At 36.6% G+C, this 14,423-nt stretch overlaps 2 protein-coding genes across 2 annotated transcripts in view; one reads left to right on the forward strand and one right to left on the reverse strand.

Moving 5' to 3' along the window:
* The window catches only part of PUS10 (pseudouridylate synthase 10), a 78,800-nt gene extending 68,801 nt beyond the window's left edge, over positions 1 to 9,999 (reverse strand). Inside the window, exons 1-4 of the mRNA XM_012639181.1 lie at positions 9,954 to 9,999; positions 9,045 to 9,185; positions 6,357 to 6,611; positions 5,562 to 5,648 (exon numbers count right to left, since the gene is read on the reverse strand). Of these exons, the coding sequence (XP_012494635.1) occupies positions 5,562 to 5,648; positions 6,357 to 6,611; positions 9,045 to 9,170 (468 nt within the window). The 5' untranslated portion in view covers positions 9,171 to 9,185; positions 9,954 to 9,999. The remainder of the gene's footprint in view (positions 1 to 5,561; positions 5,649 to 6,356; positions 6,612 to 9,044; positions 9,186 to 9,953) is intronic.
* Positions 10,000 to 13,043: 3,044 nt separating this feature from the next.
* The window catches only part of PEX13 (peroxisomal biogenesis factor 13), a 31,706-nt gene continuing 30,326 nt past the window's right edge, over positions 13,044 to 14,423 (forward strand). The window contains exon 1 of the mRNA XM_012639231.1: positions 13,044 to 13,214. Within this exon, the coding sequence (XP_012494685.1) occupies positions 13,123 to 13,214 (92 nt within the window). The 5' untranslated portion in view covers positions 13,044 to 13,122. The remainder of the gene's footprint in view (positions 13,215 to 14,423) is intronic.

The raw sequence follows: 14,423 nt of genomic DNA on the forward strand, positions 1-14,423 counted from the left end.
CTTCTAAATGAGCAACATTACATCTCTCTGACCATTATTCCATAATCACATCTCCCTCTCACCCTGACCTCAGCCTGGAAAGGTACTTTTAAGAATTTGTAATTAGTTCCCTCCTGGATAACTCAGGATAATCTCCCCAACTCAGGGTCCTTAACCTTAATCACATCTGCAAAATCCCATTTTTTATGTAAGTTAACATATTCACAAGTTCTGGGGATTAGCGTGTGGACTACACAAAATGCCCTCCCATTTGTCCTTGTTCCTGAATGCTCCATCAAACATGGCATTCCAAGAATGGTCAGCACTAAGTAAAAGACGATTGTCACTTTCCTCATTCCAGATACTATACTTCTAATATCTGGACTAAGATCCAAAGAATTTATCTACATCATACTCCTAATTCTTACTGTCTAATTGTCTTATTATCTACTTAACCTAAAACACCTACATCTTCTCTATAAACACAGATTCTAAGCCACTCCCGCCTCATCAGTTGTTTGTTTTTAAACCTGACATAAGAATGTATGTTTATCCCTGTTAAATTTCATCTTGTTAGATTTCCCCCATTCTCAAGATCTTTTTAAATCTTAATTCTAACACTCAACCTATCTTCTATATTCTCAACTCTGGGTCATCCATACCTATGGGACAGAGTATAGAAAGAGCCCTACAGCACACCAGAAATCTCCCTGAAGTTCGGTGATCCTTAAATTTCAATGTGTACACGAATCATTGAGGAGTTTCCATGCCCTTACCTCTAGAGATTATGTTTTAGGAGGTCTGAGACAAGGCCCACCAATCTGTTTCAATACCTTCCCCCAAGTGAAATTCACATGGGCAATCTTCAGACATTTAGAGAAACACTGTCCAATGTGATACTAGTCATTAATCAGTTCCTTTTGAGTATGGTCAGTTTGGCACAATCCAACCAATTGTTTTCACATCCTGCTCATGTTTCCTGCCACTTTCAGGAAGTTATCATGAGAAAGGAACCTGGTCAAACCACTTGCTGAGCTACAGTCGTGCTGGTGCTACTGTATTTCCTGCTCTACCAGTCCTGCTAGCCTGTAAAAGGAAGAAATGATGCAGACCCAATTTGTTCTTAATGAACCTGTTCAGTGTACTGACAACCAATTCTTCTTCATGCTCAGTGCCCACAATTCACTCCTTTAGTTCCTGATCTAGAATCCTGGCAGAGTTTCAGAGTCAAAATCACCATTGGTAGTTAACAGAACCAACTTTCTTCACCTTTGAAAAACTGGAACTGGCCTTATCTGTCTCCAGTCATTTGGAAAATCTGCTATCTTTTAAAAGTCCTCAAAGATCATGGACAGCTGAAAGTTCTTTCTCAATCTATCCTGGAATGTAATTTACCCAGCCCAAACACTTGAATCCATTTAGAGAAGCTTTGCCACATGGAGCTTTCACTCTCCCTTATCAATGATCATTCTACCCTTTTCAGCGTAAAGATCATTTTCCTGGACAGAAGCAAAATAGGGTTTTCAGAGGTCTGCTTTGTCTGTATCATCTATCAGCAGTATACCATCAGTTCCAAATAGCAGATTCATCCCCCATTTCATCTTTTCCTTGCTTAAAACATAACTTTAAGTGCCCCAAATATTTCTTAGCAATTCTTGCAAGCTTCTGTTCACTAATGGCTTTAGTTTTCTGGTTGCTCGTCTTGCAAGTCTAAGCCTTCTTCTTTCATTTGCATTAATTTGACTTCACCTTTCCTGTATTTCTTTTGAAAGTGACATCAGGTTGGCAAAAAGAAATTTAACTGTTAGAGTTAAATGATAAGTACACAGGGGTTCATTAGACTAGTCTTACTAGTTTAGAAATTTCCCAAAATAAGAGACAGAGAGAGATCCCCCATTTGTTCTTCACTGGGATGTATTTTTCCCCCCTAACTTTCTTTTAATCATTGGGATAATTTGGTTTGAATTAAAGTGTGAATTGCGCTTTCTCTGACTCTCCCAATCCTTTTATTTTCCAGCCTAGAATCTGATGCCATTTTTCTTTGACTGTCTTTTCTTTGGGCTGTTTGAAATCCACCTATCAAAAGTTTAGGATATATTCTAATTATGCCTGTTCTTCCTTTCCTTCAGGAATACAAATTTAAAAGATTATCAAATGTTTATTTAGGACTAGATTAGTTCCCCTATCATCCTTTAGGACAGTGGTGCTCAAAGTGTGGTCCTTGTAACAGCAGAACCAGCATCACCTGTGAGCTTGTTAGAAATGCAAATTCAAGCTACCATATTAGAATCTCTGGGGATGGAGCTTGGGAAACTCTCCAAGTGAGTCATCCATGTTAGAAAACCACTACTCTAGAAGAAGAAACTGTTCCAATCCAAAAATTTTCAGATAATGTACTTCTAGCCAAATGTGATTTCCATCAAGTACCTAGACAGTGGAAGTCTCTCATACTTCTGTATCCATTAACCTTTGTGACTGTCTTGTATCTGCAACTCATCAACCTGTCCCTTGGCCAGATGGCATACAGTATACTTCCCCTCCTCTATCTATTTCCTGTTTCTCTCTCCTTTTAGTTTCCATTTGATGGTGTTCAGCATCCTTCCACTCTCAGGATCTCAAATCTCAGTGCAGGTATATAATTTCTTGCCATATCGCACTATTACATTTTTCCTTTTAACAAATCCAAGCCTTATAAAAAAAGACTTATCCTTCCACTATTACATTGCAATGGTAAGCCCAAACCCAGAAAGTCACCATGAGATATTACTCTCCCTTATGATCTCAACTTTATCATTCAAATTTTCTATGCCCTTACACACTTTGGAGACTAAGCATTATGTCCCACTACTTTCCTTATTGTTGTCTTTTGTGAATCCCTAAATCCTCTATTTATTCTGCATCCCATGTCTTACTTGATGTCTAACAGTGTTTCATCAGTTAATCTGCTCATTTTTCTCCTCCTTGGCAGTATTCAGTTTAAAGCTGTCCTGACCAGATCAGAAAAACACATTCAGGAGATATATTTCATCCCTCCTTCCCTACTCTCCCAAACTCAGTAGAAAATGATGATCATTATATTAATTGCAGACTTTCCCTCCTAAGCTTTTAAATTGATGTTTTTATAACAATGATAAACAAAACCTATGACTATAACCAGAAAGGGATTGGTAGGACCAGAAATATGGATGGGTTAATATAAATTTTATGGTTTAATTTTTTAAAAATACTTTACTTGAGGTCATCCCTTTGTTCTTTTGTAAACAGGAATATAATAAATGCTACCATATTGATAAAATATTATTTGCTTTCAAATCAATATATCTGTGATCATAATTTACTTCTTAGAAGTAGAAAAAAATCAAATTATTCAAATTGAATCAATTGTATATTCCACTCTGAATTATGAGATAACTATCACCAATCAGTTCCATGTATAATATAATATGTTTGTTCTACACATAGACAAATAAGTTGTAAGTTAAAAATATTTATAAGATCTAAATTGAAAGCCACAATGTAGAACATGGTACTAGAGAAGTCACAGAATTTATATTCAAAATGCACAAATCTTCTGAAGATATGTGTAACTAGTTTAAATTGGGATGTATAAGAAATAAGTAGTTTAAAAAGCAATTTATATCCAGTCCGGCTTGTACAGTGTATCTCACCTCCAAAGTAGTGACAAAAGATGCCAATAAAAGAAAGTACCAAAGCATGATAATAAAAGAAGATCATGAAGGGAACCATAAACATAATTTTCTGAAGAAATCTGGGATGCAAAGTATATACTGCATATAAAACTGTATATTTCTGGAATAATTATTATTCTTAGGAAATGAATGGGTAAAAATACATTACTCATTAATACAAATAAAATACTGAAACACACTAAACTGTGGAAATCTATTAATGCTTCAATAACTGGAATATTCACATATTTCTGCTAAATTGTTTACTAGTTAAAATCAGTTACAAAACATAGAGTTTAAGCAGAACTTTACTATTTTTAAAAACAGCATTTTCTCCCAGGCATGGTGGCTAATGCCTATAATCCCAGCACTTTGGGAGGCCAAGGCAGGAGGATTGCTTGAGCCTAGGAGTTCGAGACCAGCCTGGGCAACATAGCAAGATCCTGTCTCTAAAAAAACAAAAAAATTAGCCAGGTGTGGTGGCAAGTGCCTATAGTCCCAGTTACTCAGGAGGCTGAGGTGGGAGGATCACTTGAGCCTAGGAATTCAAGGTTACGGTGAGCTGTGATCAGGTCACTGGACTCCAGCCTGGGAGATAGAGCAAGACCCTGTCTTTAAAAAAAAAAAATCAAACAGAAAACCCAGCATCTTCTATTTCTAATATGGAATATAAATATCTCATAAGTATGCAATAATATTAAATTAATAGTTAAAATCATCATAAGTGATAAAAATGGATAATTTTTAATGTAAAAAGCTTTGAGAGGAAGTGTTTGGTGATAAGATATATAACCACATTCAGAAAATATACTTCTTATTCCTATTTCTGTTACTCAAGCGCAGCAACTTTTTGTGAGTCACTGAGCTTTCTCTCTACCAAAATTGGACTCTAAAGATGACCTATCTGTGAGAAACTCTTTGATGATTGACCAGAAAACGACTCTGTTTATAAAGCCAATATACTGTCATCATCACGTCCTTTATTTTTCCATTTGCTCCGTTATCTTGTCATCAACAGAGCTACTACTTAAAATCATTCTACTCTTTTTCACTTTCCAGCTCTTCTCTATCATTCTATCCAGCTTCAACAATCTTCAGCCTATTTGGGGATAACAACAATGCTCATCCAAAGAAAGTAATGGTTTAAGAAGTAATATTCTGGGGATGTTTTGGGACTCTTAGGGGAAAGAGATCTCAAATATAAATGGATATGTTTAGAACTCACAGCTGTAATGTGAGATTAGGAATTTTCTCACTATACTTCATTTAACCGTGTTAACAAAGATAGCTTTATGTTTTTGTGTCAGTTTTGATACACAAGAATGTTACATTCTCATAATGTAACATTACATTACAACGTAACGGTAATGTAACATAATGTAATGCAACATAATGTAACAATGACTACTTTTTTTTTACTTAAAGAAAAATGTTAAAATAAACATGAGGCTATTTCTCTCTCTTTTATCATTGACTAGAAAAGGTGCCATCTTTTTATATTTTACTCCAGAGAATAAGAAGATTCATAATTGAAATAACCCTATCCTAGGACTATTATAAAATGCGCATATCCTCCTCAAAAGATCTCTGGAGACCTGGTCAAATCTCTTTCACTGACCATCATGCTTCACAGAGAGCTAATACTTCAATAAATGTAAGTCATTTAATGAGAGCCTTTTAAAAAGATGGCAGTCCTATCACTAATTTGAACCGATAATTCTTTTTCATTCATTTACTCATAAAGTATTTATTAAGCAGCTATAAATTGCTTTAATCATTCAGTAAGTATACAAAATGCAAAAAATAGGGTAAGGAATATTTCTACATTCCCATTTTTAAAGAAATTCCTAGCATTCATTTCACATGTAGTTTTATATGTGCAAATAATCTTACCTCTCTTACCGACAGCTGTGGTGGGAAGGAGACTGAAAATATCAAGTTGGTGAATTCAAACCCAGAGGCCTCAACCTTTTGACACACCTAAAAAGGTATTACAAATATGTAAATTCCCAGGAATTGCTGGAAATATTACTCTAATCTTCATAACATGAAATTTTGGTCCAGGAGATGACACTGCAAAACTTCTAAACTTTCACATCTGATTGAGAAACTCTCACAAATACCCTGAGATTAAATATTTGCTACCTAAAGACTACTAAAGACTGTATCACAAGGTACCAAAACAGCCAGGACTGACACCTGCAGAACAATCTGTGTTAAAATAGTTTTCTATTAGGTCACCTCATAATTTTAAGATGTTTTCAAATAACATAAAGCCAAATATAGCATCTTGACAGCAGGAAACAAAAGGCAATCCCACATTCAATCATTTACCTTCTACAAGGCAGTACCACTTTCTAGACAATAATAGGTATGATTAAGAACTTTTCTCTAACTCCTTAGCTATGTTAAATAGCAAAAGGAAAACAAACTTATATTTTTCTTCAATTATACAGCACTCATAACTGAAATACATGGAGACTCATTTCACCAACTTTCAGATAGGTTAATAAAAAATAACTTCAGATTAGTTGGCTTTTGTTTTTTTAAAAAAAATACGAAAATATTTTAATGATCTGGTCGTGTGAAATGAGTTGAAATGAATGTTCCTTTTGATACAACAATTCTTGGTCTTAGGACTGCAAACCTCTACATAATTGCACCTATATTAAAAAACATGTTGTTTACCTTTTTAATAAAATCTTTTTCACAGAATGCTTGAAGAATTCCTAGGCATACATTGCAAACATTTAAATTTGAGTTCTTGGAAGCAATGCTTCCATCTTCAATAACAGAGAGCCTTCCCTCTCCATTTTGATTCACATTATCAGTTCTATCTTCCAGTTCTTGTAGTCGAATTTTCTTGGGAGGTGGGTTCAGAACATCCAAAATTAATTCATCTTTTTCAGTTTCCAGAAATTTCCGTAGTTCATTAAGCAACTCCTGGAAAGTTAATAAAAGAAAAAGTAATAACCCTTTGACAATATCCTTAAGGCTTTCCAGGTAAGATGAAGCATGAAAAGATGAGTGAAAATCAGGACATATCAAAGACTTGTACAATGTTGATTTATATCAATTCTGGAGCAATCAATTTATTTTATTAGTCAGCATTAGCTTTCTAGGAAATTTAAAAGAGAATTAACTAACTCTATTATATATGGGTGAATATTTTTTCAAAAGACCTCCATGTATCAGTGAAGCTAAAGTATTAAATCTTTAAGGCAGAAAGGCTCCACTAACAATTTGGTTTGTAGTTCTGGTGTGAGGGTCATTCACTTGCTAATTCAGTAAAAACAAACTTCAATTCTAATTATTAACATAAAAATACAAAATGAATTTCCAACTTGCTAGTTTATTTAATAACTTCATAATCACTAAAACCTCACAAGTATAATATTTAATATGAAATCTGATCATTAGGGTAGAAGTCTATAAGGCAACAATAATTTTGAAACAATTTATAAACAAGATATACAGATGCTGACAATGCTGAAATTTGGCACCATAATTACAAACCATTTATATGTGTTATTTGAAAGAAGCACTCTACTACATTCTGGTTTGCTTTATTTCTATCATTCCTTATATTGGAATGTAAAAATTACACTTCTTTGAAACCATTCTCATAGTTCACCTATTCATCTAAATACTCAGAGGATTTTCCTCTGCTTTGTCTAAATTAGACAGGTTTTATTATTCAGTTCTTGAATAAATATCCTTTTGAAATTCTTTCATATTACAACTTACTGACTCTAAAGGGAAAAAAATCTTTCACTCCAACAAATTTAACTCATTTTATTGACAAATTAGCTCTTCTGTTTTAACAGAGAAATATACATACATACATATACAGGTATATTATGACCCACACAAATGTTTATTATTAACTAGGATCTATAATATCAGTATAACATAGTGCACATATAGATGTACATATACATATATAGTTATATGAATAGTACAGATAAAAACTTAACATTTCAAAAAAATTATCTTCAAATATTCTTATATATTTCTTTACATAAAATGAAACAAAGTTGATAACACTCAGTCTCTTTATATAATACATATTTTAAATCTTATATATATAGAATAGATTATAATGAGTGAAAAAACGTGTAAGGAGGGTTACACAAACTAGTCTCATTACTTTATAGTCATTTTGTGTATAAATGAATATACACAGATATATTAATCATCATAGCATATGTACCATTTCCAGTTTTCATAGTGTTTCCACATACTTTATTAGATATTGTCCCTTAAAATCCTGTGAGGTAGATGTTATCATCATTCCCATTTACAGAGGAGTAAACTGAAGCTGGAAAGTGGTGGAACTGGGATTCAAATCCATGTCTTCTAGCTCCAAATCCTAGGCTTTGAATTCAGACAGACTGTTCAAATCCTAGCTTGCTCACTTAATAGCTGTGTAACTTTGGGCAGGTTGCTTAACCTCTCTGTGCCTCAGTTTCTTCATCTGAAAATAGAGACAATCATAGTATGTACTTACCTAATAGGTTATTATGAGGATTATATGAGAGCTTGACATATAGTAATGCAAACTGAATATTGGGTATTATTATTTCCAAAATAATAGAAACAACTAATTACGTTTTAAAAATGTTTGCTATTGCTAACTCCTGGGCAATCTTTAAAATTATAAGAGACTGAATATGTGTATGTGTACATACACACTGTTTATACACATACATATTTACATATATATTATTACTATCTGCCTCTGAAAAGAATATCACTATTGGAATCAAATATATTTCACAAATATATGTTATATATCTTATGTAAAAGTATTCTGTGAAATGTCAAAGCTCTCTGTATATTACCATAAACGTCAGAGATCTCTGTATATTACTTTTGTTGTTATTAATAGCAGTAATGATGATGATAAGCATTTACTTCTAGAGGGTTCCAAATACAAATGGTAATATAGAAAATAGAAAAAATGACAACAAAAAAGGCAACCATATCCACAGTGCCTCCACTTAATAGAAGATATCAAGACTATTACCCCCTCCTGTTATATCTTACTAATATTTGGTGAAAAGCAATATTTTGTAATATTCTGTTTAGATACCCTTTAGGAAAGGTCTATACACACATTAAGTGTATCAGGGAATTCCTCCACAAAGATCCCACCACACTAAATGTTGGATAGACATAATCACTTAAGAAGGAACTTACATTTCTGAGATGAATTTTTTTAAGGTAATGGCAATTCCACAATTATCATTACCAGTAATTATATTATAATTTTTAATTTAAAGAAGAGTTATGGATAGATATTTGCCCTCAAAAGTGCAAGTATTCATTGTAAAATATAAAGAACCTATCTTAACTTAAAAAAAATGAAAATACCTCATATGGAAGTTTGTAAGGTTCATGGAAATCCACACCACAGAATCTGAAGATACATCTTGGACAGGTACCAGTATTGAGCAACAATCGGGCCACATGCTTGTTTTCTTCGGTCAGTGGAAACATATTGAATAATTATAACTAGAACAAAAAGTAAAACTAATGAGCAGCTTCTGTGTTTTACTGTCACAGACAAATACGTCACCACTTTAGGGATAAAAACTAACTTTTATTTGAAAAACATTGTTTTGTAGGCTCTAAAAATGCCCCTTTCATTTTACGAATACTCTAAAACATAGACTTGAAAGAAGTTTATAAAATAGATCAGGAAAGGTTTCCAAGTGTCAAGGAATTAAGTTTAGTATTCCAGATTATCATAAAGTACATCAATATAACTAAGTTGATTAAAAAAATAAAAAATGGTTGCCTCTGAGGGTAATGAAAACAAAAATACAAAGTAAAATCCCTTTTGTTTTGTTCCATTTGGTATTGGGAACACAGTTAATTCGTTAAAGTTTTCTTATTAGAAATTAAAAATGAGTTTGCTAGAAAAAATCAAATCAGTCTATATTGTATAATACTTGACTAACTTTAATGATAGTTTAGCAGTCTAGTATTTAAAACAAATTGGTCAGTTGGTCTAAAAACATCAACTTTACTTTGATGATATAATGGCTAAATGGCAACCAACTCTTAGCAAAATGAGAAAAATCTGCTCCTTTCATCCACAGGTATCCAACAGAAACAAATCAAGTGCAAAATATTTGCGGGAAATTATTTTCCTAATTAAGTTGCCAATTTCTGCAAGTTGAATAAACTCACATTTAAAAATACTATATAGAGAATGGGAGGAAATACAATATAAGTCTCCTGTTGCCAGGACGGAGGAGTACTAAAAATTCAAATTACCTACTCACTCTGTGTTTGGCAAAAATAAATCTGGGCTGGGCCAGGTGACTCTCGTCTCTAATCCCAGCACTTTGGGAGGCTGAGGTGGGAGGATCACTTGAGACCAGGAGTCCCAAGCTGCAGCCTATGATGGCAGCCACTGAACTCCAGCCTGGGCAATAGAGCAAGACCCTAAAAACACAAACAGATCTGATTAGTGAAACAGTCCACATTACCTTAAAATGATGAACTATCAGTATTTTATGAAACTATGATTGCATGGCAACCTTGTGGCATGGTATAACTGTGGTCATATAGATAAAAGACAGTGGCACCTTTTAATTTGTGCAGTTTCATAATTCAAATGAAAATTACTTAAAATTTATGGAAGGGTAAACTCTTACCAACAGCTTACTATGAAGCTGTGATTATTATAGTGTATGTTTTCCAACCCTTTAAAACTTACTACTTACTTGCAAGTTTCTAAATATTTGCAGCGACTTACCAAGAGAAGTAGATCCTTGACACAACATAATGAGGAAAACAGGTATATAGTTCTACACAACTCTTCACCATAGAAATAAGTTCAGCAGCCAGTACTACAAAAAACAGATTGCCTTTGGCTGGGTTCTAATTCAGGTTAATATGTGAGTCAGCCGGGAGAGGAAGAGAAGAAAATCAGGCTTGTATGGACACACCAGTGAGAACTTTGAGACACCAGGATTGGGAAACACTTATTTAGGGTTGTCCAAGTAAATGTGGGCTCCAGGGCATTTTCAAGAAAGTATACAAAATATGTGAAGAACACCCTCTAAATAATGAAGCTCTGTGTGGTCACTATTATTTATGAGTGCTCTAATTCCTTCCCCCAGCCCATTTAATCTGTTAGTTTGATGCAGAGAAGGGATTGAGATTTTGTGAGGGGCTAAATGTAAGCATTTAAAGTACATCCCTGACTACACCTCCTCACAGAGAAACTGTTTCTGCCTTACCCATTATTTTAAGTTATTTTTTCTTCTCCTTTCCATTAGTTAAGATCAAGGATTTTATTTAAGTCAGAATTAACTTTTAACTCAAAAAGAGAAACAAATACACCCTCCTGCAATAAACAAGTCAATGAACAAGTGCTTTAAAAGGATACTTTGTAGCAAAGATTTCCCTGGGGACTCAAATAGCTACATTAAAATTTATGCTCTCTTTTCTTTGGTTAAAGACTCAATGGACTTGGCACAGTGGTTCAGGCCTGTAATCCCAGCACTTTGGAAGGCTGAGGCAGAAGGATCACTTGAGTTTGAGTTTGAGACCAGCCTGAGCAACATAATGAGATGACACTCCACCCAGTTTCTACAAAAAATTACAAAAAAAAAAAAAGCTGGGCGTGGTGGCCTGCGCCTGTAGTCCCAGCTACTCAGGAGGCTGAGGTGGGAGGACTGCTCAAGCCCAGGAGTTTCAGGTTGCAGTGAACTATGATCTTCCCACTGCACTCTAGCCAGGGCCACAGAGCAAGACTCTGTATCGCCCCCACACCCCTGCCAAAAAAAGAGAGACTGAATGTTTATTTCTCCAATAGGTTCACTAGAATAAAGGTATCATGCATAGTGAATAAATGACAAAATCTCCTGGCTGAGGTTCCTAAACCTGTTGAGAATTACAAAACCTCTTCTGAATAATTTGAAGAGGTCTTAAAAAAAAAAAAAACCCTCTTGAATGTGTGTGTGCGTGTGTGAATAATTGAGCTACAGATTTACAAACCTCTCAACATCATTTTCACCTAGCAACAATCTAGCGACTTCCCCAGCACGATAACATTAAAAGGAGGAAATATGTTGCGCCCTAAATTTGGTTGTTTCCTCTTGATGTAATGTTAGGATTTCATAAAATATCAGAAGTCAGTTGTGCCATATATGATGTATTATCTTTGAAAGCAAGGTCTGACAAATGCATCCCACATTGTGAGTTTTCCAATGTTGGTTTCGGTAGTTAAGATTTCTGACTTTTGTTCACGTGTTTGTTTCACAGAAAGAACAAGTTGCGACAAAACCGCCTCCCACATGTCAGGATCCCTACTAGATTGAATCCCTTCTCCACAAACCAACGATAAGTAGCCCAGTCTCTGGTTTACTGGAAGAGAGTAAGGACTTTCTGTCCACGTGTTGGACGATTACAAAAACCATTCATGGAAAACGAAGGAAGAAGCAGGCATGAGAAAAACCACCAAAATGACCAGACTGGCTCTGACATCTTGAGATTTTTAAAAAACCTCTTTCCGTATAGAAGGGTGTCATTCGTCCTGTAGCACGGGGGTGAGGTGTAGATTTCCAAGGAAGGAGATGACAACTTCATTGGGCTCCCGATACACTCAGCTATGGAATCTACTGTGACTCTTGAAAAGTTCATCCCAAGGTCTAACCTCCAGCCTCTGTTTTGGCCAAGCAAGCCCTCCCCGCTTCGGTCAGGTCCCAGAAACTTCGTACTCACCCCTCCTAACCAACAAAGCCGCTGCAGCAGGAGTGAAACGACCCCTTCCATCCCCACCTTTCCAGCACCCAGTCCGTACCCCTCCAACCTCAGACCTGCTAGCCTCACCTTCTCCCAAGACGCTGGAGCCTGAGATTTAACCCCTTCTGGCCCTCAGAGGAAACAGGGAAGAGTAAAGACAACGCACCTATTGCGTGCAGCAATTCGGTTCCCCGAGGAAACGAGAGCTTTAGAACGAAAGTACCAGACCTCTCTCATAAAAACTAAGTGACCTTTCCAATACCCGTCTCCTGTAGGGAAATCTGTAAAACTGCCTGGCTTGCCGCCTCACACCCCACCTAACCTGCGAGTGATGGAGTGTGGAGGGGTTTACTCCCGGCCTGACCGGTCAAGTCCCAGAGAAGCCTCTGTGAAGGCTCCGACGTCTAGGGTATTGTAGCCGCTGTCAGAAATATCGATGAGTCGTTCCTCTCAGGTTTAGAACAGAAACTCTTTCTGGAGCAAATAAAAAGAGAGCGTTTCCTCCCATAAATTAGTGGCATTCTCCTGGCCTCTGCTCCCAGCTGGCAAAGCACCACAAGCCCTGTTCCGACTGCAGGGGTGGGCGGGGTGGAGGACTCGGTGTTCCGCCCATTGCGCCTGGCGCTCTCGGGGCTAGCGTACTCGGGCCTGGACAGTCAGGGCAAGGAGCGGGAGCAGAGCGGAGGTGGAGATGGCGTCCCAGCCGCCACCTCCCCCAAAACCCTGGGAGACCCGCCGAATTCCGGGAGCCGGGCCGGGGCCAGGACCGGGCCCCACTTTCCAGTGAGTGTGGGATTCTTCAGGCTGTGAGTTTGGTGGGCTGGAGCGAAGACTTGGCAGGAGGCGGTTGAGGCCGTTGTTGGGGGAGGTATCCCCTCCCCCCTCAGTCAGCCCCCAACCTTGGGCGTGGGGGTTGAGGTGGAGGCGGGGCTCTTACGGTGAGGATTTCAGCGTCTGACAGCTGTTTCTACCCGGCAGCTCGCGACAGCGATGTTTTTTCGGGAGCGCCTGGGCTCCTCTCTGGGTCCCTGTGCTTGGAAGAAAGGGTGGCAGCTTCCCTTTCTGTTTGCGGGACACTGACAGAACTGTTGGATCCCCTCTAACGCTTTAAGACTTTTGGTCTGTAGCACTTGAGAGCGGAGTTTGCCCAGCCTCGACATCGATAGGGAGCAGTCTCTCGTAAAAGCTAACAGTCTTTCAAGTTGGTGAAAGCCGGAAAGGTTTTACCTCGACTGGAACCCAAGCCTATACGCTTTGTGTTCTTTTCCAGCATAATTCAGCTAATGTTTCGGATTGAGATTTGAAGAAGCAACTTTAAAAGGAGGAGTTCTGAATCTCAAGCCTATCGATGCCCTTTGTGTGCAAAATAGTGTATTTTTCTGAGGCCTATGGTTTTTTGTCTGTTTTTAATCATTATCAAATGGTTCTACAACTTTAAAAAGGTTAAAACCTACAGAGATAGAAGAGTTTCAAGGCCTTGTCTGTTTTGTGTTTGCATCTGGACATCTTAATTCAGATGGTGTGACTCGAATGTTAAGTCACCTGCTATTGTAGGTTTTCCTAACGCTTAAAAATCCCCAACATACTGGAACGTATTTCTGCATGTTCTCAAATCTTTTCTTTAAACGCTAAAATGCGTTAACACAGTAACTACTTAATTTAATAATGATAGATACATAACAATTAATAAGCTTTAATTACACTGTTAAGCCAGGGTGACATTTTCTGTTACCTTTTTTTTTTCTGCTAGCTTTTTATGAGTGTTTCTTTTTCCTTTTCATTTGGACCGTTCGTTGGACAATAGAGGTTTTCGTTTCTGTTAAAGTTCTGTTTATGTAAAAGTAACCATTTTCCCACTTTTTTCATTATGAAATATTTTAAACACAGAGATTAATAGAGAGTAAGATAGTACCTATGTATTCAACACCCAACTTTGAGAAATACTAAAGTGCCAGATTTGCTTCAGATTTAAAAAAAAAAAAAAAGAGAAAC

The sequence above is a fragment of the Propithecus coquereli genome, unplaced genomic scaffold (genome assembly GCF_000956105.1).
Source record: "Propithecus coquereli isolate 6110/MARCELLA unplaced genomic scaffold, Pcoq_1.0 Scaffold138, whole genome shotgun sequence".
Taxonomy (NCBI): Eukaryota; Metazoa; Chordata; class Mammalia; order Primates; family Indriidae; genus Propithecus; species Propithecus coquereli.